Below are 24,209 nucleotides of genomic sequence, written 5' to 3' on the forward strand. Positions count from 1 at the left end.
AGCCAGTGGAGAAGTTTCTCCATCAACCAATCAGCAGCTCTGTATAATCGTATAGTACGCAAATTATAGATGTCACTTCAGTGCTGATTGGTTGCCATGGGCAACTTCTCCACCGGCTCACTTCTCCGCTCTTATCACTGCTTAGTAAATGTCCCCCCAAATATCCTGCCAACACGGTAAACCCAGCAAGAAAATGTTGTAAAACCTTTCCTCTTCATTTTGCTGCAGCCCCCAGGATGGGCAGATGGCCTGCAGGATCCATAGGTGCCCCCTCTCCTCCAACACTGCACCCATTCCATACAGGAGGGGTGGCATATTGTGCCCCATCAGATGGGAGGCTACTATGCTATCATTGGGGGTAATTCAGATCTGAACGCTATTGTACATTTTTGCACGGCGGCCGATCAGGTCCAAACTGCACATGCACCGCAATGCGCAGACACGTGGGACAGCTACAACGGGGATCGCCAGTCAGCGACGGGATGGTGCGAAGGATCCATTCGCACAGGTGTTTGCAAGGTGATTGACAGGAAGAGGCCGTTTGTGGGCGGCAACTGACCATATACAGGGAGTGTCCAAGCGCTTTCAGGGCGGGTGTGTGACGCAGCTCCGGCCCCGGTCAGCTCCGATGGGATGGCACTGGAGGAGTAAGTCCTGGGCTGCGCACACACTGCACACACTGGATTTTAGCGGCTCTGCGTACACACTGGATCGCACACTTGCACAGTGAAAATACCCCCCCCCGTAGGCGGCGACTATCTGATCGCAGGACAGCTAAAAACGCAGCCCAGCGATCAGATCTGAATTACCCCCACAGCCCAGAGCTGCACTCCCAGCCTCACCAGCATAAAAGCAGTCGGCAGCCTCCCAGATAAGAATCTGCCGACTACGCCAATGTCACCTGCCTGCGCTCAGTGCGGCGGTGCTGCTGGAGACAGAGAGAGAGATAAAATGGTTCCAACTCATTTGTCTAGTTCACTCTATGAAATCACAGTTAGAAGTTAAGCGGTCGCTATGGGTAACGTCTCCATTATTTCTCGCTCACGGTTTTGACACATCTCCCCATTATGCCATTAATTTAGCACACTTGGTGCCCCCTAAACCATGGTGCCTTAGTCAACTGCCAAGGTAAGCCCAACAGTAGCGCCAGCCTGGGTGTCAGCTCAGCACTGTGCCGGAGACATGGGTGCACCTCTCTTCCCCTCTGCATCACTTACCTCACTTATATTGTATCGATAGGAATCACACAAATTCCTCATCCCGATCTCCGTGCTCATGTACCAGCCATTAAACGGCACCGCAGGGAACTGCAGACCCCCAATCTCCAGGAGCAGGCTGCTGACCGCAGGCAATGCGTACCACTTCAGCCCCAATTCTGCAAACCACTCATAGCTGGGAGGGAGGAGAAAGAGGCAGGTGATAGCGGAACCTCAGTACCTCATTAATCACATGCACAGGACACCACTAGGGAATGGATGATGGGGACGCACACACATTACAGTAAGTATGGGGGTTCGGGGGCTCACTTTGGGTGTCGGAGAGGCACTTCCAGGACAAGTTCCGGAGGAATTTCAAACAGTTTTGGATCATTTCCATTAGCTTGTAGAAGCAGAGGCAGCACGTCAAATCTTCCGCCCTTAGGTTTCCAGCCCAGCTGGACACAGAGCTATAAGGAGACAAGAGACAGAAACTGGGTGAGAGAGGAGGACACAGATGATATGGAGGGTGAGGCTGCAGGAGGAGAGTGAGTAGAGGACACAGATGATATGGAGGGTGAGGCTGCAGGAGGAGAGTGAGTGGAGGACACCGATGATATGGAGGGTGAGGCTGCAGGAGGAGAGTGAGTAGAGGACACAGATGATATGGAGGGTGAGGCTGCAGAGGAGAGTGAGTAGAGGACACAGATGACATGGAGGGTGAGGCTGCAGGAGGAGAGTGAGTGGAGGACACAGATGATATGGAGGGTGAGGCTGCAGGAGGAGAGTGAGTAGAGGACACAGATGATATGGAGGGTGAGGCTGCAGGAGGAGAGTGAGTAGAGGACACAGATGATATGGAGGGTGAGGCTGCAGGAGGAGAGTGAGTAGAGGACACAGATGACATGGAGGGTGAGGCTGCAGGATGAGAGTGGAGGACACAGATGATATGGAGGGTGAGGCTGCAGGAGGAGAGTGAGTGGAGGACACAGATGATATAGAGGGCGAGGCTGCAGGAGGAGAGTGAGTGGAGGACACAGATGATATGGAGGGTGAGGCTGCAGGAGGAGAGTGAGTAGAGGACACAGATGACATGGAGGGTGAGGCTGCAGGAGGAGAGTGAGTGGAGGACACAGATGATATGGAGGGTGAGGCTGCAGGAGGAGAGTGAGTAGAGGACACAGATGATATGGAGGGTGAGGCTGCAGGAGGAGAGTGAGAGAGGAGGACACCGATGATATGGAGGGTGAGGCTGCAGGAGGAGAGTGAGTAGAGGACACAGATGATATGGAGGGTGAGGCTGCAGGAGGAGAGTGAGTAGAGGACACAGATGATATGGAGGGTGAGGCTGCAGGAGGAGAGTGAGTGGAGGACACAGATGATATGGAGGGTAAAGCTGCAGGAGAAGAGTGAGTATAGGACACAGATGATATGGAGGGTGAGGCTGCAGGAGGAGAGTGAGTAGAGGACACAGATGATATAGAGGATGAGGCTGCAGGAGGAGAGTGAGTGGAGGACACAGATGACATGGAGGGTGAGGCTGCAGGAGGAGAGTGAGAGTGGAGGACACAGATGATATGGAGGGTGAGGCTGCAGGAGGAGAGTGAGTAGAGGACACAGATGATATGGAGGATGAGGCTGCAGGAGGAGAGTGAGTAGAGGACACAGATGATATGGAGGGTGAGGCTGCAGGAGGAGAGTGAGTAGAGGACACAGATGATATGGAGGGTGAGGCTGCAGGAGGAGAGTGAGTAGAGGACACAGATGATATGGAGGGTGAGGCTGCAGGAGGAGAGTGAGTAGAGGACACAGATGATATGAAGGGTGAGGCTGCAGGAGGAGAGTGAGTAGAGGACACAGATGACATGGAGGGTGAGGCTGCAGGAGGAGAGTGAGTAGAGGACACAGATGATATGGAGGGTGAGGCTGCAGGAGGAGAGTGAGTAGAGGACACAGATGATATGGAGGGTGAGGCTGCAGGAGGAGAGTGAGTAGAGGACACAGATGATATGGAGGGTGAGGCTGCAGGAGGAGAGTGAGTAGAGGACACAGATGATATGAAGGGTGAGGCTGCAGGAGGAGAGTGAGTAGAGGACACAGATGATATGGAGGGTGAGGCTGCAGGAGGAGAGTGAGTAGAGGACACAGATGATATGGAGGGTGAGGCTGCAGGAGGAGAGTGAGTAGAGGACACAGATGATATGGAGGGTGAGGCTGCAGGAGGAGAGTGAGTAGAGGACACAGATGATATGAAGAGTGAGGCTGCAGGAGGAGAGTGAGTAGAGGACACAGATGATATGGAGGGTGAAGCTGCAGGAGAAGAGTGAGTAGAGGACACAGATGATATGGAGGGTGAGGCTGCAGGAGGAGAGTGAGTAGAGGACACAGATGATATGGAGGGTGAGGCTGCAGGATGAGAGTGGAGGACACAGATGATATGGAGGGTGAGGCTGCAGGAGGAGAGTGAGTGGAGGACACAGATGACATGGAGGGTGAGGCTGCAGGAGGAGAGTGAGAGTGGAGGACACAGATGATATGGAGGGTGAGGCTGCAGGAGGAGAGTGAGTAGAGGACACAGATGATATGGAGGGTGAGGCTGCAGGAGGAGAGTGAGTAGAGGACACAGATGATATGGAGGGTGAGGCTGCAGGAGGAGAGTGAGTAGAGGACACAGATGATATGGAGGGTGAAGCTGCAGGAGGAGAGTGAGTGGAGGACACAGATGATATGGAGGGTAAAGCTGCAGGAGAAGAGTGAGTAGAGGACACAGATGATATGGAGGGTGAGGCTGCAGGAGGAGAGTGAGTAGAGGACACAGATGATATGGAGGGTGAAGCTGCAGGAGAAGAGTGAGTAGAGGACACAGATGATATGGAGGGTGAGGCTGCAGGAGGAGAGTGAGTAGAGGACATAGATGATATGAAGGGTGAGGCTGCAGGAGGAGAGTGAGTAGAGGACACAGATGATATGGAGGGTGAAGCTGCAGGAGAAGAGTGAGTAGAGGACACAGATGATATGGAGGGTGAGGCTGCAGGAGGAGAGTGAGTAGAGGACACAGATGATATAGAGGATGAGGCTGCAGGAGGAGGAGAGTGAGTAGAGGACACAGATGATATCGAGGGTGAGGCTGCAGGAGGAGAGTGAGTAGAGGACACAGATGATATGGAGGGTGAAGCTGCAGGAGAAGAGTGAGTAGAGGACACAGATGATATGGAGGGTGAGGCTGCAGGAGGAGAGTGAGTAGAGGACACAGATGATATAGAGGATGAGGCTGCAGGAGGAGGAGAGTGAGTAGAGGACACAGATGATATGGAGGGTGAGGCTGCAGGAGGAGAGTGAGTAGAGGACACAGATGATATGAAGGGTGAGGCTGCAGGAGGAGGAGAGTGAGTAGAGGACACAGATGATATGGAGGGTGAGGCTGCAGGAGGAGAGTGAGTAGAGGACACAGATGATATGGAGGGTGAAGCTGCAGGAGAAGAGTGAGTAGAGGACACAGATGATATGGAGGGTGAGGCTGCAGGAGGAGAGTGAGTAGAGGACACAGATGATATGGAGGGTGAAGCTGCAGGAGAAGAGTGAGTAGAGGACACAGATGATATGGAGGGTGAGGCTACAGGAGGATAGTGAGTAGAGGACACAGATGATATGAAGGGTGAGGCTGTAGGAGGAGGAGAGTGAGTGGAGGACACAGATGATATGGAGGGTGAGGCTGCAGGAGGAGAGTGAGTGGAGGACACAGATGATATGGAGGGTGAGGCTGCAGGAGGAGAGTGAGTGGAGGACACAGATGATATGGAGGGTGAGGCTGCAGGAGGAGAGTGAGTGGAGGACACAGATGATATGGAGGGTGAGGCTGCAGGAGGAGAGTGAGTAGAGGACACAGATGATATGGAGGGTGAAGCTGCAGGAGAAGAGTGAGTAGAGGACACAGATGATATGGAGGGTGAGGCTGCAGGAGGAGAGTGAGAGGAGGACACAGATGATATGGAGGGTGAGGCTGCAGGAGGAGAGTGAGTAGAGGACACAGATGATATGGAGGGTGAAGCTGCAGGAGAAGAGTGAGTAGAGGACACAGATGATATGGAGGGTGAGGCTGCAGGAGGAGAGTGAGTGGAGGACACACATGATATGGAGGGTGAGGCTGCAGGAGGAGAGTGAGTGGAGGACACAGATGATATGGAGGGTGAGGCTGCAGGAGGAGAGTGAGTAGAGGACACAGATGATATGGAGGGTGAAGCTGCAGGAGAAGAGTGAGTAGAGGACACAGATGATATGGAGGGTGAGGCTGCAGGAGGAGAGTGAGTGGAGGACACACATGATATGGAGGGTGAGGCTGCAGGAGGAGAGTGAGTGGAGGACACAGATGATATGGAGGGTGAAGCTGCAGGAGAAGAGTGAGTAGAGGACACAGATGATATGGAGGGTGAGGCTGCAGGAGGAGGAGAGTGAGTAGAGGACACAGATGATATGGAGGGTGAAGCTGCAGGAGAAGAGTGAGTAGAGGACACAGATGATATGGAGGGTGAGGCTGCAGGAGGAGAGTGAGTAGAGGACACAGATGATATGGAGGGTGAAGCTGCAGGAGAAGAGTGAGTGGAGGACACAGATGATATGGAGGGTGAGGCTGCAGGAGGAGAGTGAGAGGAGGACACAGATGATATGGAGGGTGAAGCTGCAGGAGAAGAGTGAGTAGAGGACACAGATGATATGGAGGGTGAGGCTGCAGGAGGAGAGTGAGTGGGGGACACAGATGATATGGAGGGTGATGCTGCAGGAGGAGAGTGAGTAGAGGACACAGATGATATGGAGGGTGAGGCTGCAGGAGAAGAGTGAGTAGAGGACACAGATGATATGGAGGGTGGGACTGCAGGAGGAGAGTGAGTAGAGGACACAGATGATATGGAGGGTGAGGCTGCAGGAGGAGAGTGAGTAGAGGACACAGATGATATGGAGGGTGAGGCTGCAGGAGGAGAGTGAGTAGAGGACACAGATGATATGGAGGGTGAGGCTGCAGGAGGAGAGTGAGTGGAGGACACAGATGATATGGAGGGTGAAGCTGCAGGAGGAGAGTGAGTAGAGGACACAGATGATATGGAGGGTGAGGCTGCAGGAGGAGAGTGAGTGGAGGACACATATGATATGGAGGGTGAGGCTGCAGGATGAGAGTGGAGGACACAGATGATATGGAGGGTGAGGCTGCAGGAGGAGAGTGAGTAGAGGACACAGATGATATGGAGGGTGAGGCTGCAGGATGAGAGTGGAGGACACAGATGATATGGAGGGTGAGGCTGCAGGAGGAGAGTGAGTAAAGGACACAGATGATATGGAGGGTGAGGCTGCAGGAGGAGAGTGAGTGGAGGACACAGATGATATGGAGGGTGAGGCTACAGGAGGAGAGTGAGTAGAGGACACAGATGATATGGAGGGCGAGGCTGCAGGAGGAGAGTGAGTGGAGGACACAGATGATATGGAGGGTGAGGCTACAGGAGGAGAGTGAGTAGAGGACACAGATGATATGGAGGGTGAGGCTGCAGGAGGAGAGTGAGTAGAGGACACAGATGATACGGAGGGTGAGGCTGCAGGAGGAGGAGGAAAGTGAGTAGAGGACACAGATCATATGGAGGGTGAGGCTGCAGGAGGAGAGTGAGTAGAGGACACAGATGATATGGAGGGTGAGGCTGCAGGAGGAGAGTGAGAGAGGAGGACACAGATGATATGGAGGGTGAGGCTGCAGGAGGAGAGTGAGTAGAGGACACAGATGATATGGAGGGTGAAGCTGCAGGAGAAGAGTGAGTAGAGGACACAGATGATATGGAGGGTGAGGCTGCAGGAGGAGAGTGAGTAGAGGACACAGATGATATGGAGGGTGAGGCTGCAGGAGGAGAGTGAGTAGAGGACACAGATGATATGGAGGGTGAGGCTGCAGGAGGAGAGTGAGAGAGGAGGACACAGATGATATGGAGGGTGAGGCTGCAGGAGGAGAGTGAGTGGAGGACACAGATGATATGGAGGGTGAGGCTGCAGGAGGAGAGTGAGTGGAGGACACAGATGATATGGAGGGTGAGGCTGCAGGAGGAGGAGAGTGAGTAGAGGACACAGATGATATGGAGGTTGAGGCTGCAGGAGGAGAGTGAGAGAGGAGGACACAGATGATATGGAGGGTGAGGCTGCAGGAGGAGAGTGAGTAGAGGACACAGATGATATGGAGGGTGAAGCTGCAGGAGAAGAGTGAGTAGAGGACACAGATGATATGTAGGGTGAGGCTGCAGGAGGAGAGTGAGTAGAGGACACAGATGATATGGAGGGTGAGGCTGCAGGAGGAGAGAGAGTGGAGGACACAGATGATATGGAGGGTGAGGCTGCAGGAGGAGAGTGAGTAGAGGACACAAATGATATGGAGTGTGAGGCTGCAGGAGGAGAGTGAGTGGAGGACACAGATGATATGGAGGGTGAGGCTGCAGGAGGAGAGTGAGTAGAGGACACAGATGATATGGAGGGTGAAGCTGCAGGAGAAGAGTGAGTAGAGGACACAGATGATATGGAGGGTGAGGCTGCAGGAGGAGAGTGAGTAGAGGACACAGATGATATGGAGGGTGAGGCTGCAGGAGGAGAGTGAGTGGAGGACACAGATGATATGGAGGGTGAGGCTGCAGGAGGAGAGTGAGTAGAGGACACAGATGATATGGAGGGTGAGGCTGCAGGAGGAGAGTGAGTGGAGGACACAGATGATATGGAGGGTGAGGCTGCAGGAGGAGAGTGAGTAGAGGACACAGATGATATGGAGGGTGAGGCTGCAGGAGGAGGAGGAGGAGGAGAGTGAGTAGAGGACACAGATGATATAGAGGATGAGGCTGCAGGAGGAGAGTGAGTGGAGGACACAGATGACATGGAGGGTGAGGCTGCAGGAGGAGAGTGAGAGAGGAGGACACAGATGATATGGAGGGTGAGGCTGCAGGAGGAGAGTGAGTGGAGGACACAGATGATATGGAGGGTGAGGCTGCAGGAGGAGGAGAGTGAGTAGAGGACACAGATGATATGGAGGTTGAGGCTGCAGGAGGAGAGTGAGAGAGGAGGACACAGATGATATGGAGGGTGAGGCTGCAGGAGGAGAGTGAGTAGAGGACACAGATGATATGGAGGGTGAAGCTGCAGGAGAAGAGTGAGTAGAGGACACAGATGATATGGAGGGTGAGGCTGCAGGAGGAGAGTGAGTAGAGGACACAGATGATATGGAGGGTGAGGCTGCAGGAGGAGAGTGAGTGGAGGACACAGATGATATGGAGGGTGAGGCTGCAGGAGGAGAGTGAGTAGAGGACACAGATGATATGGAGTGTGAGGCTGCAGGAGGAGAGTGAGTGGAGGACACAGATGATATGGAGGGTGAGGCTGCAGGAGGAGAGTGAGTAGAGGACACAGATGATATGGAGGGTGAAGCTGCAGGAGAAGAGTGAGTAGAGGACACAGATGATATGGAGGGTGAGGCTGCAGGAGGAGAGTGAGTAGAGGACACAGATGATATGGAGGGTGAGGCTGCAGGAGGAGAGTGAGTGGAGGACACAGATGATATGGAGGGTGAGGCTGCAGGAGGAGAGTGAGTAGAGGACACAGATGATATGGAGGGTGAGGCTGCAGGAGGAGAGTGAGTGGAGGACACAGATGATATGGAGGGTGAGGCTGCAGGAGGAGAGTGAGTAGAGGACACAGATGATATGGAGGGTGAGGCTGCAGGAGGAGGAGGAGGAGAGTGAGTAGAGGACACAGATGATATAGAGGATGAGGCTGCAGGAGGAGAGTGAGTGGAGGACACAGATGACATGGAGGGTGAGGCTGCAGGAGGAGAGTGAGAGAGGAGGACACAGATGATATGGAGGGTGAGGCTGCAGGAGGAGAGTGAGTAGAGGACACAGATGATATGGAGGGTGAAGCTGCAGGAGAAGAGTGAGTAGAGGACACAGATGATATGGAGGGTGAGGCTGCAGGAGGAGAGTGAGTAGAGGACACAGATGATATGGAGGGTGAGGCTGCAGGAGGAGAGTGAGAGAGGAGGACGCAGATGATATGGAGGGTGAGGCTGCAGGAGGAGAGTGAGTAGAGGACACAGATGATATGGAGGGTGAAGCTGCAGGAGAAGAGTGAGTAGAGGACACAGATGATATGGAGGGTGAAGCTGCAGGAGAAGAGTGAGTAGAGGACACAGATGATATGGAGGGTGAGGCTGCAGGAGGAGAGTGAGTAGAGGACACAGATGATATGGAGGGTGAGGCTGCAGGAGGAGAGTGAGAGAGGAGGACGCAGATGATATGGAGGGTGAGGCTGCAGGAGGAGAGTGAGTAGAGGACACAGATGATATGGAGGGTGAAGCTGCAGGAGAAGAGTGAGTAGAGGACACAGATGATATGGAGGGTGAGGCTACAGGAGGATAGTGAGTAGAGGACACAGATGATATGAAGGGTGAGGCTGTAGGAGGAGGAGAGTGAGTGGAGGACACAGATGATATGGAGGGTGAGGCTGCAGGAGGAGAGTGAGTGGAGGACACAGATGATATGGAGGGTGAGGCTGCAGGAGGAGAGTGAGTGGAGGACACAGATGATATGGAGGGTGAGGCTGCAGGAGGAGAGTGAGTGGAGGACACAGATGATATGGAGGGTGAGGCTGCAGGAGGAGAGTGAGTAGAGGACACAGATGATATGGAGGGTGAAGCTGCAGGAGAAGAGTGAGTAGAGGACACAGATGATATGGAGGGTGAGGCTGCAGGAGGAGAGTGAGAGGAGGACACAGATGATATGGAGGGTGAGGCTGCAGGAGGAGAGTGAGTAGAGGACACAGATGATATGGAGGGTGAAGCTGCAGGAGAAGAGTGAGTAGAGGACACAGATGATATGGAGGGTGAGGCTGCAGGAGGAGAGTGAGTGGAGGACACACATGATATGGAGGGTGAGGCTGCAGGAGGAGAGTGAGTGGAGGACACAGATGATATGGAGGGTGAGGCTGCAGGAGGAGAGTGAGTAGAGGACACAGATGATATGGAGGGTGAAGCTGCAGGAGAAGAGTGAGTAGAGGACACAGATGATATGGAGGGTGAGGCTGCAGGAGGAGAGTGAGTGGAGGACACACATGATATGGAGGGTGAGGCTGCAGGAGGAGAGTGAGTGGAGGACACAGATGATATGGAGGGTGAGGCTGCAGGAGAAGAGTGAGTAGAGGACACAGATGATATGGAGGGTGAGGCTGCAGGAGGAGGAGAGTGAGTAGAGGACACAGATGATATGGAGGGTGAAGCTGCATGAGAAGAGTGAGTAGAGGACACAGATGATATGGAGGGTGAGGCTGCAGGAGGAGAGTGAGTAGAGGACACAAATGATATGGAGGGTGAGGCTGCAGGAGGAGAGTGAGTAGAGGACACAGATGATATGGAGGGTGAAGCTGCAGGAGAAGAGTGAGTGGAGGACACAGATGATATGGAGGGTGAGGCTGCAGGAGGAGAGTGAGAGGAGGACACAGATGATATGGAGGGTGAAGCTGCAGGAGAAGAGTGAGTAGAGGACACAGATGATATGGAGGGTGAGGCTGCAGGAGGAGAGTGAGTGGGGGACACAGATGATATGGAGGGTGAGGCTGCAGGAGGAGAGTGAGTAGAGGACACAGATGATATGGAGGGTGAGGCTGCAGGAGAAGAGTGAGTAGAGGACACAGATGATATGGAGGGTGAGACTGCAGGAGGAGAGTGAGTAGAGGACACAGATGATATGGAGGGTGAGGCTGCAGGAGGAGAGTGAGTAGAGGACACAGATGATATGGAGGGTGAGGCTGCAGGAGGAGAGTGAGTAGAGGACACAGATGATATGGAGGGTGAGGCTGCAGGAGGAGAGTGAGTGGAGGACACAGATGATATGGAGGGTGAAGCTGCAGGAGGAGAGTGAGTAGAGGACACAGATGATATGGAGGGTGAGGCTGCAGGAGGAGAGTGAGTGGAGGACACATATGATATGGAGGGTGAGGCTGCAGGATGAGAGTGGAGGACACAGATGATATGGAGGGTGAGGCTGCAGGAGGAGAGTGAGTAGAGGACACAGATGATATGGAGGGTGAGGCTGCAGGATGAGAGTGGAGGACACAGATGATATGGAGGGTGAGGCTGCAGGAGGAGAGTGAGTAAAGGACACAGATGATATGGAGGGTGAGGCTGCAGGAGGAGAGTGAGTGGAGGACACAGATGATATGGAGGGTGAGGCTACAGGAGGAGAGTGAGTAGAGGACACAGATGATATGGAGGGCGAGGCTGCAGGAGGAGAGTGAGTGGAGGACACAGATGATATGGAGGGTGAGGCTACAGGAGGAGAGTGAGTAGAGGACACAGATGATATGGAGGGTGAGGCTGCAGGAGGAGAGTGAGTGGAGGACACAGATGATATGGAGGGTGAGGCTGCAGGAGGAGGAGGAAAGTGAGTAGAGGACACAGATGATATGGAGGGTGAAGCTGCAGGAGAAGAGTGAGTGGAGGACACAGATGATATGGAGGGTGAGGCTGCAGGAGGAGAGTGAGAGGAGGACACAGATGATATGGAGGGTGAAGCTGCAGGAGAAGAGTGAGTAGAGGACACAGATGATATGGAGGGTGAGGCTGCAGGAGGAGAGTGAGTGGGGGACACAGATGATATGGAGGGTGAGGCTGCAGGAGGAGAGTGAGAAGAGGACACAGATGATATGGAGGGTGAGGCTGCAGGAGAAGAGTGAGTAGAGGACACAGATGATATGGAGGGTGAGACTGCAGGAGGAGAGTGAGTAGAGGACACAGATGATATGGAGGGTGAGGCTGCAGGAGGAGAGTGAGTAGAGGACACAGATGATATGGAGGGCGAGGCTGCAGGAGGAGAGTGAGTAGAGGACACAGATGATATGGAGGGTGAGGCTGCAGGAGGAGAGTGAGTGGAGGACACAGATGATATGGAGGGTGAAGCTGCAGGAGGAGAGTGAGTAGAGGACACAGATGATATGGAGGGTGAGGCTGCAGGAGGAGAGTGAGTGGAGGACACATATGATATGGAGGGTGAGGCTGCAGGATGAGAGTGGAGGACACAGATGATATGGAGGGTGAGGCTGCAGGAGGAGAGTGAGTAGAGGACACAGATGATATGGAGGGTGAGGCTGCAGGATGAGAGTGGAGGACACAGATGATATGGAGGGTGAGGCTGCAGGAGGAGAGTGAGTAAAGGACACAGATGATATGGAGGGTGAGGCTGCAGGAGGAGAGTGAGTGGAGGACACAGATGATATGGAGGGTGAGGCTACAGTAGGAGAGTGAGTAGAGGACACAGATGATATGGAGGGCGAGGCTGCAGGAGGAGAGTGAGTGGAGGACACAGATGATATGGAGGGTGAGGCTACAGGAGGAGAGTGAGTAGAGGACACAGATGATATGGAGGGTGAGGCTGCAGGAGGAGAGTGAGTGGAGGACACAGATGATATGGAGGGTGAGGCTGCAGGAGGAGAGTGAGTAGAGGACACAGATGATATGGAGGGTGAGGCTGCAGGAGGAGGAAAGTGAGTAGAGGACACAGATCATATGGAGGGTGAGGCTGCAGGAGGAGAGTGAGTAGAGGACACAGATGATATGGAGGGTGAGGCTGCAGGAGGAGAGTGAGAGAGGAGGACACAGATGATATGGAGGGTGAGGCTGCAGGAGGAGAGTGAGTAGAGGACACAGATGATATGGAGGGTGAAGCTGCAGGAGAAGAGTGAGTAGAGGACACAGATGATATGGAGGGTGAGGCTGCAGGAGGAGAGTGAGTAGAGGACACAGATGATATGGAGGGTGAGGCTGCAGGAGGAGAGTGAGAGAGGAGGACACAGATGATATGGAGGGTGAGGCTGCAGGAGGAGAGTGAGTGGAGGACACAGATGATATGGAGGGTGAGGCTGCAGGAGGAGAGTGAGTGGAGGACACAGATGATATGGAGGGTGAGGCTGCAGGAGGAGGAGAGTGAGTAGAGGACACAGATGATATGGAGGTTGAGGCTGCAGGAGGAGAGTGAGAGAGGAGGACACAGATGATATGGAGGGTGAGGCTGCAGGAGGAGAGTGAGTAGAGGACACAGATGATATGGAGGGTGAAGCTGCAGGAGAAGAGTGAGTAGAGGACACAGATGATATGTAGGGTGAGGCTGCAGGAGGAGAGTGAGTAGAGGACACAGATGATATGGAGGGTGAGGCTGCAGGAGGAGAGTGAGTGGAGGACACAGATGATATGGAGGGTGAGGCTGCAGGAGGAGAGTGAGTGGAGGACACAGATGATATGGAGGGTGAGGCTGCAGGAGGAGAGTGAGTAGAGGACACAGATGATATGGAGGGTGAAGCTGCAGGAGAAGAGTGAGTAGAGGACACAGATGATATGGAGGGTGAGGCTGCAGGAGGAGAGTGAGTAGAGGACACAGATGATATGGAGGGTGAGGCTGCAGGAGGAGAGTGAGTGGAGGACACAGATGATATGGAGGGTGAGGCTGCAGGAGGAGAGTGAGTAGAGGACACAGATGATATGGAGGGTGAGGCTGCAGGAGGAGAGTGAGTGGAGGACACAGATGATATGGAGGGTGAGGCTGCAGGAGGAGAGTGAGTAGAGGACACAGATGATATGGAGGGTGAGGCTGCAGGAGGAGGAGGAGGAGGAGGAGAGTGAGTAGAGGACACAGATGATATAGAGGATGAGGCTGCAGGAGGAGAGTGAGTGGAGGACACAGATGATATGGAGGGTGAGGCTGCAGGAGGAGAGTGAGAGAGGAGGACACAGATGATATGGAGGGTGAGGCTGCAGGAGGAGAGTGAGTGGAGGACACAGATGATATGGAGGGTGAGGCTGCAGGAGGAGGAGAGTGAGTAGAGGACACAGATGATATGGAGGTTGAGGCTGCAGGAGGAGAGTGAGAGAGGAGGACACAGATGATATGGAGGGTGAGGCTGCAGGAGGAGAGTGAGTAGAGGACACAGATGATATGGAGGGTGAAGCTGCAGGAGAAGAGTGAGTAGAGGACACAGATGATATGGAGGGTGAGGCTGCAGGAGGAGAGTGAGTAGAGGACACAGATGATATGGAGGGTGAGGCTGCAGGAGGAGAGTGAGTGGAGGACACAGATGATATGGAGGGTGAGGCTGCAGGAGGAGAGTGAGTAGAGGACACAGATGATATGGAGTGTGAGGCTGCAGGAGGAGAGTGAGTGGAGGACACATATGATATGGAGGGTGAGGCTGCAGGAGGAGAGTGAGTAGAGGACACAGATGATATGGAGGGTGAAGCTGCAGGAGAAGAGTGAGTAGAGGACACAGATGATATGGAGGGTGAGGCTGCAGGAGGAGAGTGAGTAGAGGACACAGATGATATGGAGGGTGAGGCTGCAGGAGGAGAGTGAGTGGAGGACACAGATGATATGGAGGGTGAGGCTGCAGGAGGAGAGTGAGTAGAGGACACAGATGATATGGAGGGTGAGGCTGCAGGAGGAGAGTGAGTGGAGGACACAGATGATATGGAGGGTGAGGCTGCAGGAGGAGAGTGAGTAGAGGACACAGATGATATGGAGGGTGAGGCTGCAGGAGGAGGAGGAGGAGGAGGAGAGTGAGTAGAGGACACAGATGATATAGAGGATGAGGCTGCAGGAGGAGAGTGAGTGGAGGACACAGATGATATGGAGGGTGAGGCTGCAGGAGGAGAGTGAGAGAGGAGGACACAGATGATATGGAGGGTGAGGCTGCAGGAGGAGAGTGAGTGGAGGACACAGATGATATGGAGGGTGAGGCTGCAGGAGGAGGAGAGTGAGTAGAGGACACAGATGATATGGAGGTTGAGGCTGCAGGAGGAGAGTGAGAGAGGAGGACACAGATGATATGGAGGGTGAGGCTGCAGGAGGAGAGTGAGTAGAGGACACAGATGATATGGAGGGTGAAGCTGCAGGAGAAGAGTGAGTAGAGGACACAGATGATATGGAGGGTGAGGCTGCAGGAGGAGAGTGAGTAGAGGACACAGATGATATGGAGGGTGAGGCTGCAGGAGGAGAGTGAGTGGAGGACACAGATGATATGGAGGGTGAGGCTGCAGGAGGAGAGTGAGTAGAGGACACAGATGATATGGAGTGTGAGGCTGCAGGAGGAGAGTGAGTGGAGGACACATATGATATGGAGGGTGAGGCTGCAGGAGGAGAGTGAGTAGAGGACACAGATGATATGGAGGGTGAAGCTGCAGGAGAAGAGTGAGTAGAGGACACAGATGATATGGAGGGTGAGGCTGCAGGAGGAGAGTGAGTAGAGGACACAGATGATATGGAGGGTGAGGCTGCAGGAGGAGAGTGAGTAGAGGACACAGATGATATGGAGGGTGAGGCTGCAGGAGGAGAGTGAGTGGAGGACACAGATGATATGGAGGGTGAGGCTGCAGGAGGAGAGTGAGTAGAGGACACAGATGATATGGAGGGTGAGGCTGCAGGAGGAGAGTGAGTGGAGGACACAGATGATATGGAGGGTGAGGCTGCAGGAGGAGAGTGAGTAGAGGACACAGATGATATGGAGGGTGAGGCTGCAGGAGGAGGAGGAGGAGGAGAGTGAGTAGAGGACACAGATGATATAGAGGATGAGGCTGCAGGAGGAGAGTGAGTGGAGGACACAGATGACATGGAGGGTGAGGCTGCAGGAGGAGAGTGAGAGAGGAGGACACAGATGATATGGAGGGTGAGGCTGCAGGAGGAGAGTGAGTAGAGGACACAGATGATATGGAGGGTGAAGCTGCAGGAGAAGAGTGAGTAGAGGACACAGATGATATGGAGGGTGAGGCTGCAGGAGGAGAGTGAGTAGAGGACACAGATGATATGGAGGGTGAGGCTGCAGGAGGAGAGTGAGAGAGGAGGACGCAGATGATATGGAGGGTGAGGCTGCAGGAGGAGAGTGAGTAGAGGACACAGATGATATGGAGGGTGAAGCTGCAGGAGAAGAGTGAGTAGAGGACACAGATGATATGGAGGGTGAGGCTGCAGGAGGAGAGTGAGTAGAGGACACAGATGATATGGAGGGTGAGGCTGCAGGAGGAGAGTGAGAGAGGAGGACACAGATGATATGGAGGGTGAGGCTGCAGGAGGAGAGTGAGTGGAGGACACAGATGATATGGAGGGTGAGGCTGCAGGAGGAGAGTGAGTGGAGGACACAGATGATATGGAGGGTGAGGCTGCAGGAGGAGGAGAGTGAGTAGAGGACACAGATGATATGGAGGTTGAGGCTGCAGGAGGAGAGTGAGATAGGAGGACACAGATGATATGGAGGGTGAGGCTGCAGGAGGAGAGTGAGTAGAGGACACAGATGATATGGAGGGTGAAGCTGCAGGAGAAGAGTAAGTAGAGGACACAGATGATATGGAGGGTGAGGCTGCAGGAGGAGAGTGAGTAGAGGACACAGATGATATGGAGGGTGAGGCTGCAGGAGGAGAGTGAGTGGAGGACACAGATGATATGGAGGGTGAGGCTGCAGGAGGAGAGTGAGTAGAGGACACAGATGATATGGAGTGTGAGGCTGCAGGAGGAGAGTGAGTGGAGGACACAGATGATATGGAGGGTGAGGCTGCAGGAGGAGAGTGAGTAGAGGACACAGATGATATGGAGGGTGAAGCTGCAGGAGAAGAGTGAGTAGAGGACACAGATGATATGAAGGGTGAGGCTGTAGGAGGAGGAGAGTGAGTGGAGGACACAGATGATATGGAGGGTGAGGCTGCAGGAGGAGAGTGAGTGGAGGACACAGATGACATGGAGGGTGAGGCTGCAGGAGGAGAGTGAGTGGAGGACACAGATGATATGGAGGGTGAGGCTGCAGGATGAGAGTGGAGGACACAGATGACATGGAGGGTGAGGCTGCAGGAGGAGAGTGAGTGGAGGACACAGATGATATGGAGGGTGAGGCTGCAGGAGGAGAGTGAGTAGAGGACACAGATGATATGGAGGGTGAGGCTGCAGGAGGAGAGTGAGTAGAGGACACAGATGATATGGAGGGTGAGGCTGCAGGAGGAGAGTGAGTAGAGGACACAGATGATATGGAGGGTGAGGCTGCAGGAGGAGAGTGAGTAGAGGACACAGATGATATGAAGGGTGAGGCTGCAGGAGGAGAGTGAGTAGAGGACACAGATGATATGGAGGGTGAAGCTGCAGGAGAAGAGTGAGTAGAGGACACAGATGATATGGAGGGTGAGGCTGCAGGAGGAGAGTGAGTAGAGGACACAGATGATATGGAGGGTGAGGCTGCAGGATGAGAGTGGAGGACACAGATGATATGGAGGGTGAGGCTGCAGGAGAAGAGTGAGTAGAGGACACAGATGATATGGAGGGTGAGGCTGCAGGAGGAGAGTGAGTAGAGGACACAGATGATATGGAGGGTGAAGCTGCAGGAGAAGAGTGAGTAGAGGACACAGATGATATGGAGGGTGAGGCTGCAGGAGGAGAGTGAGTAGAGGACACAGATGATATGGAGGTTGAAGCTGCAGGAGAAGAGTGAGTAGAGGACACAGATGATATGGAGGGTGAGGCTACAGGAGGATAGTGAGTAGAGGACACAGATGATATGAAGGGTGAGGCTGTAGGAGGAGGAGAGTGAGTGGAGGACACAGATGATATGGAGGGTGAGGCTGCAGGAGGAGAGTGAGTGGAGGACACAGATGACATGGAGGGTGAGGCTGCAGGAGGAGAGTGAGAGTGGAGGACACAGATGATATGGAGGGTGAGGCTGCAGGAGGAGAGTGAGTAGAGGACACAGATGATATGGAGGGTGAGGCTGCAGGAGGAGAGTGAGTAGAGGACACAGATGATATGGAGGGTGAGGCTGCAGGAGGAGAGTGAGTAGAGGACACAGATGATATGGAGGGTGAGGCTGCAGGAGGAGAGTGAGAGTGGAGGACACAGATGATATGGAGGGTGAGGCTGCAGGAGGAGAGTGAGTGGAGGACACAGATGATATGGAGGGTGAGGCTGCAGGAGGAGAGTGAGTAGAGGACACAGATGATATGAAGGGTGAGGCTGCAGGAGGAGAGTGAGTAGAGGACACAGATGATATGGAGGGTGAAGCTGCAGGAGAAGAGTGAGTAGAGGACACAGATGATATGGAGGGTGAGGCTGCAGGAGGAGAGTGAGTAGAGGACACAGATGATATGGAGGGTGAGGCTGCAGGAGGAGAGTGAGTAGAGGACACAGATGATATGGAGGGTGAGGCTGCAGGAGGAGAGTGAGTAGAGGACACAGATGATATGAAGGGTGAGGCTGCAGGAGGAGAGTGAGTAGAGGACACAGATGATATGGAGGGTGAAGCTGCAGGAGAAGAGTGAGTAGAGGACACAGATGATATGGAGGGTGAGGCTGCAGGAGGAGAGTGAGTAGAGGACACAGATGATATGGAGGGTGAGGCTGCAGGATGAGAGTGGAGGACACAGATGATATGGAGGGTGAGGCTGCAGGAGGAGAGTGAGTAGAGGACACAGATGATATGGAGGGTGAAGCTGCAGGAGAAGAGTGAGTAGAGGACACAGATGATATGGAGGGTGAGGCTGCAGCAGGAGAGTGAGTAGAGGACACAGATGATATGGAGGGTGAAGCTGCAGGAGAAGAGTGAGTAGAGGACACAGATGATATGGAGGGTGAGGCTGCAGGAGGAGAGTGAGTAGAGGACACAGATGATATGGAGGGTGAAGCTGCAGGAGAAGAGTGAGTAGAGGACACAGATGATATGGAGGGTGAGGCTACAGGAGGATAGTGAGTAGAGGACACAGATGATATGAAGGGTGAGGCTGTAGGAGGAGGAGAGTGAGTGGAGGACACAGATGATATGGAGGGTGAGGCTGCAGGAGGAGAGTGAGTGGAGGACACAGATGACATGGAGGGTGAGGCTGCAGGAGGAGAGTGAGAGTGGAGGACACAGATGATATGGAGGGTGAGGCTGCAGGAGGAGAGTGAGTAGAGGACACAGATGATATGGAGGGTGAGGCTGCAGGAGGAGAGTGAGTAGAGGACACAGATGATATGGAGGGTGAGGCTGCAGGAAGAGAGTGAGTAGAGGACACAGATGATATGGAGGGTGAAGCTGCAGGAGGAGAGTGAGTGGAGGACACAGATGATATGGAGGGTAAAGCTGCAGGAGAAGAGTGAGTAGAGGACACAGATGATATGGAGGGTGAGGCTGCAGGAGGAGAGTGAGTAGAGGACACAGATGATATGGAGGGTGAAGCTGCAGGAGAAGAGTGAGTAGAGGACACAGATGATATGGAGGGTGAGGCTGCAGGAGGAGAGTGAGTAGAGGACACAGATGATATGAAGGGTGAGGCTGCAGGAGGAGAGTGAGTAGAGGACACAGATGATATGGAGGGTGAAGCTGCAGGAGAAGAGTGAGTAGAGGACACAGATGATATGGAGGGTGAGGCTGCAGGAGGAGAGTGAGTAGAGGACACAGATGATATAGAGGATGAGGCTGCAGGAGGAGGAGAGTGAGTAGAGGACACAGATGATATGGAGGGTGAGGCTGCAGGAGGAGAGTGAGTAGAGGACACAGATGATATGGAGGGTGAAGCTGCAGGAGAAGAGTGAGTAGAGGACACAGATGATATGGAGGGTGAGGCTGCAGGACGAGAGTGAGTAGAGGACACAGATGATATAGAGGATGAGGCTGCAGGAGGAGGAGAGTGAGTAGAGGACACAGATGATATGGAGGGTGAGGCTGCAGGAGGAGAGTGAGTAAAGGACACAGATGATATGAAGGGTGAGGCTGCAGGAGGAGGAGAGTGAGTAGAGGACACAGATGATATGGAGGGTGAGGCTGCAGGAGGAGAGTGAGTAGAGGACACAGATGATATGGAGGGTGAAGCTGCAGGAGAAGAGTGAGTAGAGGACACAGATGATATGGAGGGTGAGGCTGCAGGAGGAGAGTGAGTAGAGGACACAGATGATATGGAGGGTGAAGCTGCAGGAGAAGAGTGAGTGGAGGACACAGATGATATGGAGGGTGAGGCTGCAGGAGGAGAGTGAGAGGAGGACACAGATGATATGGAGGGTGAAGCTGCAGGAGAAGAGTGAGTAGAGGACACAGATGATATGGAGGGTGAGGCTGCAGGAGGAGAGTGAGTGGGGGACACAGATGATATGGAGGGTGAGGCTGCAGGAGGAGAGTGAGTAGAGGACACAGATGATATGGAGGGTGAGGCTGCAGGAGAAGAGTGAGTAGAGGACACAGATGATATGGAGGGTGAGACTGCAGGAGGAGAGTGAGTAGAGGACACAGATGATATGGAGGGTGAGGCTGCAGGAGGAGAGTGAGTAGAGGACACAGATGATATGGAGGGTGAGGCTGCAGGAGGAGAGTGAGTAGAGGACACAGATGATATGGAGGGTGAGGCTGCAGGAGGAGAGTGAGTGGAGGACACAGATGATATGGAGGGTGAAGCTGCAGGAGGAGAGTGAGTAGAGGACACAGATGATATGGAGGGTGAGGCTGCAGGAGGAGAGTGAGTGGAGGACACATATGATATGGAGGGTGAGGCTGCAGGATGAGAGTGGAGGACACAGATGATATGGAGGGTGAGGCTGCAGGAGGAGAGTGAGTAGAGGACACAGATGATATGGAGGGTGAGGCTGCAGGATGAGAGTGGAGGACACAGATGATATGGAGGGTGAGGCTGCAGGAGGAGAGTGAGTAAAGGACACAGATGATATGGAGGGTGAGGCTGCAGGAGGAGAGTGAGTGGAGGACACAGATGATATGGAGGGTGAGGCTACAGGAGGAGAGTGAGTAGAGGACACAGATGATATGGAGGGCGAGGCTGCAGGAGGAGAGTGAGTGGAGGACACAGATGATATGGAGGGTGAGGCTACAGGAGGAGAGTGAGTAGAGGACACAGATGATATGGAGGGTGAGGCTGCAGGAGGAGAGTGAGTGGAGGACACAGATGATATGGAGGGTGAGGCTGCAGGAGGAGAGTGAGTAGAGGACACAGATGATATGGAGTGTGAGGCTGCAGGAGGAGAGTGAGTGGAGGACACAGATGATATGGAGGGTGAGGCTGCAGGAGGAGAGTGAGTAGAGGACACAGATGATATGGAGGGTGAGGCTGCAGGAGGAGGAGGAAAGTGAGTAGAGGACACAGATCATATGGAGGGTGAGGCTGCAGGAGGAGAGTGAGTAGAGGACACAGATGATATGGAGGGTGAGGCTGCAGGAGGAGAGTGAGAGAGGAGGACACAGATGATATGGAGGGTGAGGCTGCAGGAGGAGAGTGAGTAGAGGACACAGATGATATGGAGGGTGAAGCTGCAGGAGAAGAGTGAGTAGAGGACACAGATGATATGGAGGGTGAGGCTGCAGGAGGAGAGTGAGTAGAGGACACAGATGATATGGAGGGTGAGGCTGCAGGAGGAGAGTGAGTAGAGGACACAGATGATATGGAGGGTGAGGCTGCAGGAGGAGAGTGAGTGGAGGACACAGATGATATGGAGGGTGAGGCTGCAGGAGGAGAGTGAGTGGAGGACACAGATGATATGGAGGGTGAGGCTGCAGGAGGAGGAGAGTGAGTAGAGGACACAGATGATATGGAGGTTGAGGCTGCAGGAGGAGGAGAGTGAGTAGAGGACACAGATGATATGGAGGTTGAGGCTGCAGGAGGAGAGTGAGAGAGAAGGACACAGATGATATGGAGGGTGAGGCTGCAGGAGGAGAGTGAGTAGAGGACACAGATGATATGGAGGGTGAAGCTGCAGGAGAAGAGTGAGTAGAGGACACAGATGATATGGAGGGTGAGGCTGCAGGAGGAGAGTGAGTAGAGGACACAGATGATATGGAGGGTGAAGCTGCAGGAGAAGAGTGAGTAGAGGACACAGATGATATGGAGGGTGAGGCTGCAGGAGGAGAGTGAGTAGAGGACACAGATGATATGGAGGGTGAGGCTGCAGGAGGAGAGTGAGTGGAGGACACAGATGATATGGAGGGTGAGGCTGCAGGAGGAGAGTGAGTAGAGGACACAGATGATATGGAGGGTGAAGCTGCAGGAGAAGAGTGAGTAGAGGACACAGATGATATGGAGGGTGAGGCTGCAGGAGGAGAGTGAGTAGAGGACACAGATGATATGGAGGGTGAGGCTGCAGGAGGAGAGTGAGTGGAGGACACAGATGATATGGAGGGTGAGGCTGCAGGAGGAGAGTGAGTAGAGGACACAGATGATATGGAGGGTGAGGCTGCAGGAGGAGAGTGAGTAGAGGACACAGATGATATGGAGGGTGAAGCTGCAGGAGAAGAGTGAGTAGAGGACACAGATGATATGGAGGGTGAGGCTGCAGGACGAGAGTGAGTAGAGGACACAGATGATATAGAGGATGAGGCTGCAGGAGGAGGAGAGTGAGTAGAGGACACAGATGATATGGAGGGTGAGGCTGCAGGAGGAGAGTGAGTAAAGGACACAGATGATATGAAGGGTGAGGCTGCAGGAGGAGGAGAGTGAGTAGAGGACACAGATGATATGGAGGGTGAGGCTGCAGGAGGAGAGTGAGTAGAGGACACAGATGATATGGAGGGTGAAGCTGCAGGAGAAGAGTGAGTAGAGGACACAGATGATATGGAGGGTGAGGCTGCAGGAGGAGAGTGAGTAGAGGACACAGATGATATGGAGGGTGAAGCTGCAGGAGAAGAGTGAGTGGAGGACACAGATGATATGGAGGGTGAGGCTGCAGGAGGAGAGTGAGAGGAGGACACAGATGATATGGAGGGTGAAGCTGCAGGAGAAGAGTGAGTAGAGGACACAGATGATATGGAGGGTGAGGCTGCAGGAGGAGAGTGAGTGGGGGACACAGATGATATGGAGGGTGAGGCTGCAGGAGGAGAGTGAGTAGAGGACACAGATGATATGGAGGGTGAGGCTGCAGGACGAGAGTGAGTAGAGGACACAGATGATATAGAGGATGAGGCTGCAGGAGGAGGAGAGTGAGTAGAGGACACAGATGATATGGAGGGTGAGGCTGCAGGAGGAGAGTGAGTAAAGGACACAGATGATATGAAGGGTGAGGCTGCAGGAGGAGGAGAGTGAGTAGAGGACACAGATGATATGGAGGGTGAGGCTGCAGGAGGAGAGTGAGTAGAGGACACAGATGATATGGAGGGTGAAGCTGCAGGAGAAGAGTGAGTAGAGGACACAGATGATATGGAGGGTGAGGCTGCAGGAGGAGAGTGAGTAGAGGACACAGATGATATGGAGGGTGAAGCTGCAGGAGAAGAGTGAGTGGAGGACACAGATGATATGGAGGGTGAGGCTGCAGGAGGAGAGTGAGAGGAGGACACAGATGATATGGAGGGTGAAGCTGCAGGAGAAGAGTGAGTAGAGGACACAGATGATATGGAGGGTGAGGCTGCAGGAGGAGAGTGAGTGGGGGACACAGATGATATGGAGGGTGAGGCTGCAGGAGGAGAGTGAGTAGAGGACACAGATGATATGGAGGGTGAGGCTGCAGGAGAAGAGTGAGTAGAGGACACAGATGATATGGAGGGTGAGACTGCAGGAGGAGAGTGAGTAGAGGACACAGATGATATGGAGGGTGAGGCTGCAGGAGGAGAGTGAGTAGAGGACACAGATGATATGGAGGGTGAGGCTGCAGGAGGAGAGTGAGTAGAGGACACAGATGATATGGAGGGTGAGGCTGCAGGAGGAGAGTGAGTGGAGGACACAGATGATATGGAGGGTGAAGCTGCAGGAGGAGAGTGAGTAGAGGACACAGATGATATGGAGGGTGAGGCTGCAGGAGGAGAGTGAGTGGAGGACACATATGATATGGAGGGTGAGGCTGCAGGATGAGAGTGGAGGACACAGATGATATGGAGGGTGAGGCTGCAGGAGGAGAGTGAGTAGAGGACACAGATGATATGGAGGGTGAGGCTGCAGGATGAGAGTGGAGGACACAGATGATATGGAGGGTGAGGCTGCAGGAGGAGAGTGAGTAAAGGACACAGATGATATGGAGGGTGAGGCTGCAG

At 53.8% G+C, this 24,209-nt stretch overlaps 1 protein-coding gene across 6 annotated transcripts in view; it reads right to left on the reverse strand.

The window, feature by feature from the left end:
• Positions 1–24,209, reverse strand: part of NOS3 (nitric oxide synthase 3) — a 271,255-nt gene that overhangs the window by 41,468 nt on the left and 205,578 nt on the right. For all 6 annotated transcript variants that reach the window (XM_063924659.1, XM_063924656.1, XM_063924657.1 and 3 more), the window contains 2 exons: positions 1,527–1,666; positions 1,218–1,392 (listed from right to left, as the gene is read on the reverse strand). In XM_063924659.1, coding sequence (XP_063780729.1) covers positions 1,218–1,392; positions 1,527–1,666 — 315 coding nt within the window. The remainder of the gene's footprint in view (positions 1–1,217; positions 1,393–1,526; positions 1,667–24,209) is intronic.

This window comes from Pseudophryne corroboree, chromosome 5, assembly GCF_028390025.1.
Source record: "Pseudophryne corroboree isolate aPseCor3 chromosome 5, aPseCor3.hap2, whole genome shotgun sequence".
Classification (NCBI taxonomy): domain Eukaryota; kingdom Metazoa; phylum Chordata; class Amphibia; order Anura; family Myobatrachidae; genus Pseudophryne; species Pseudophryne corroboree.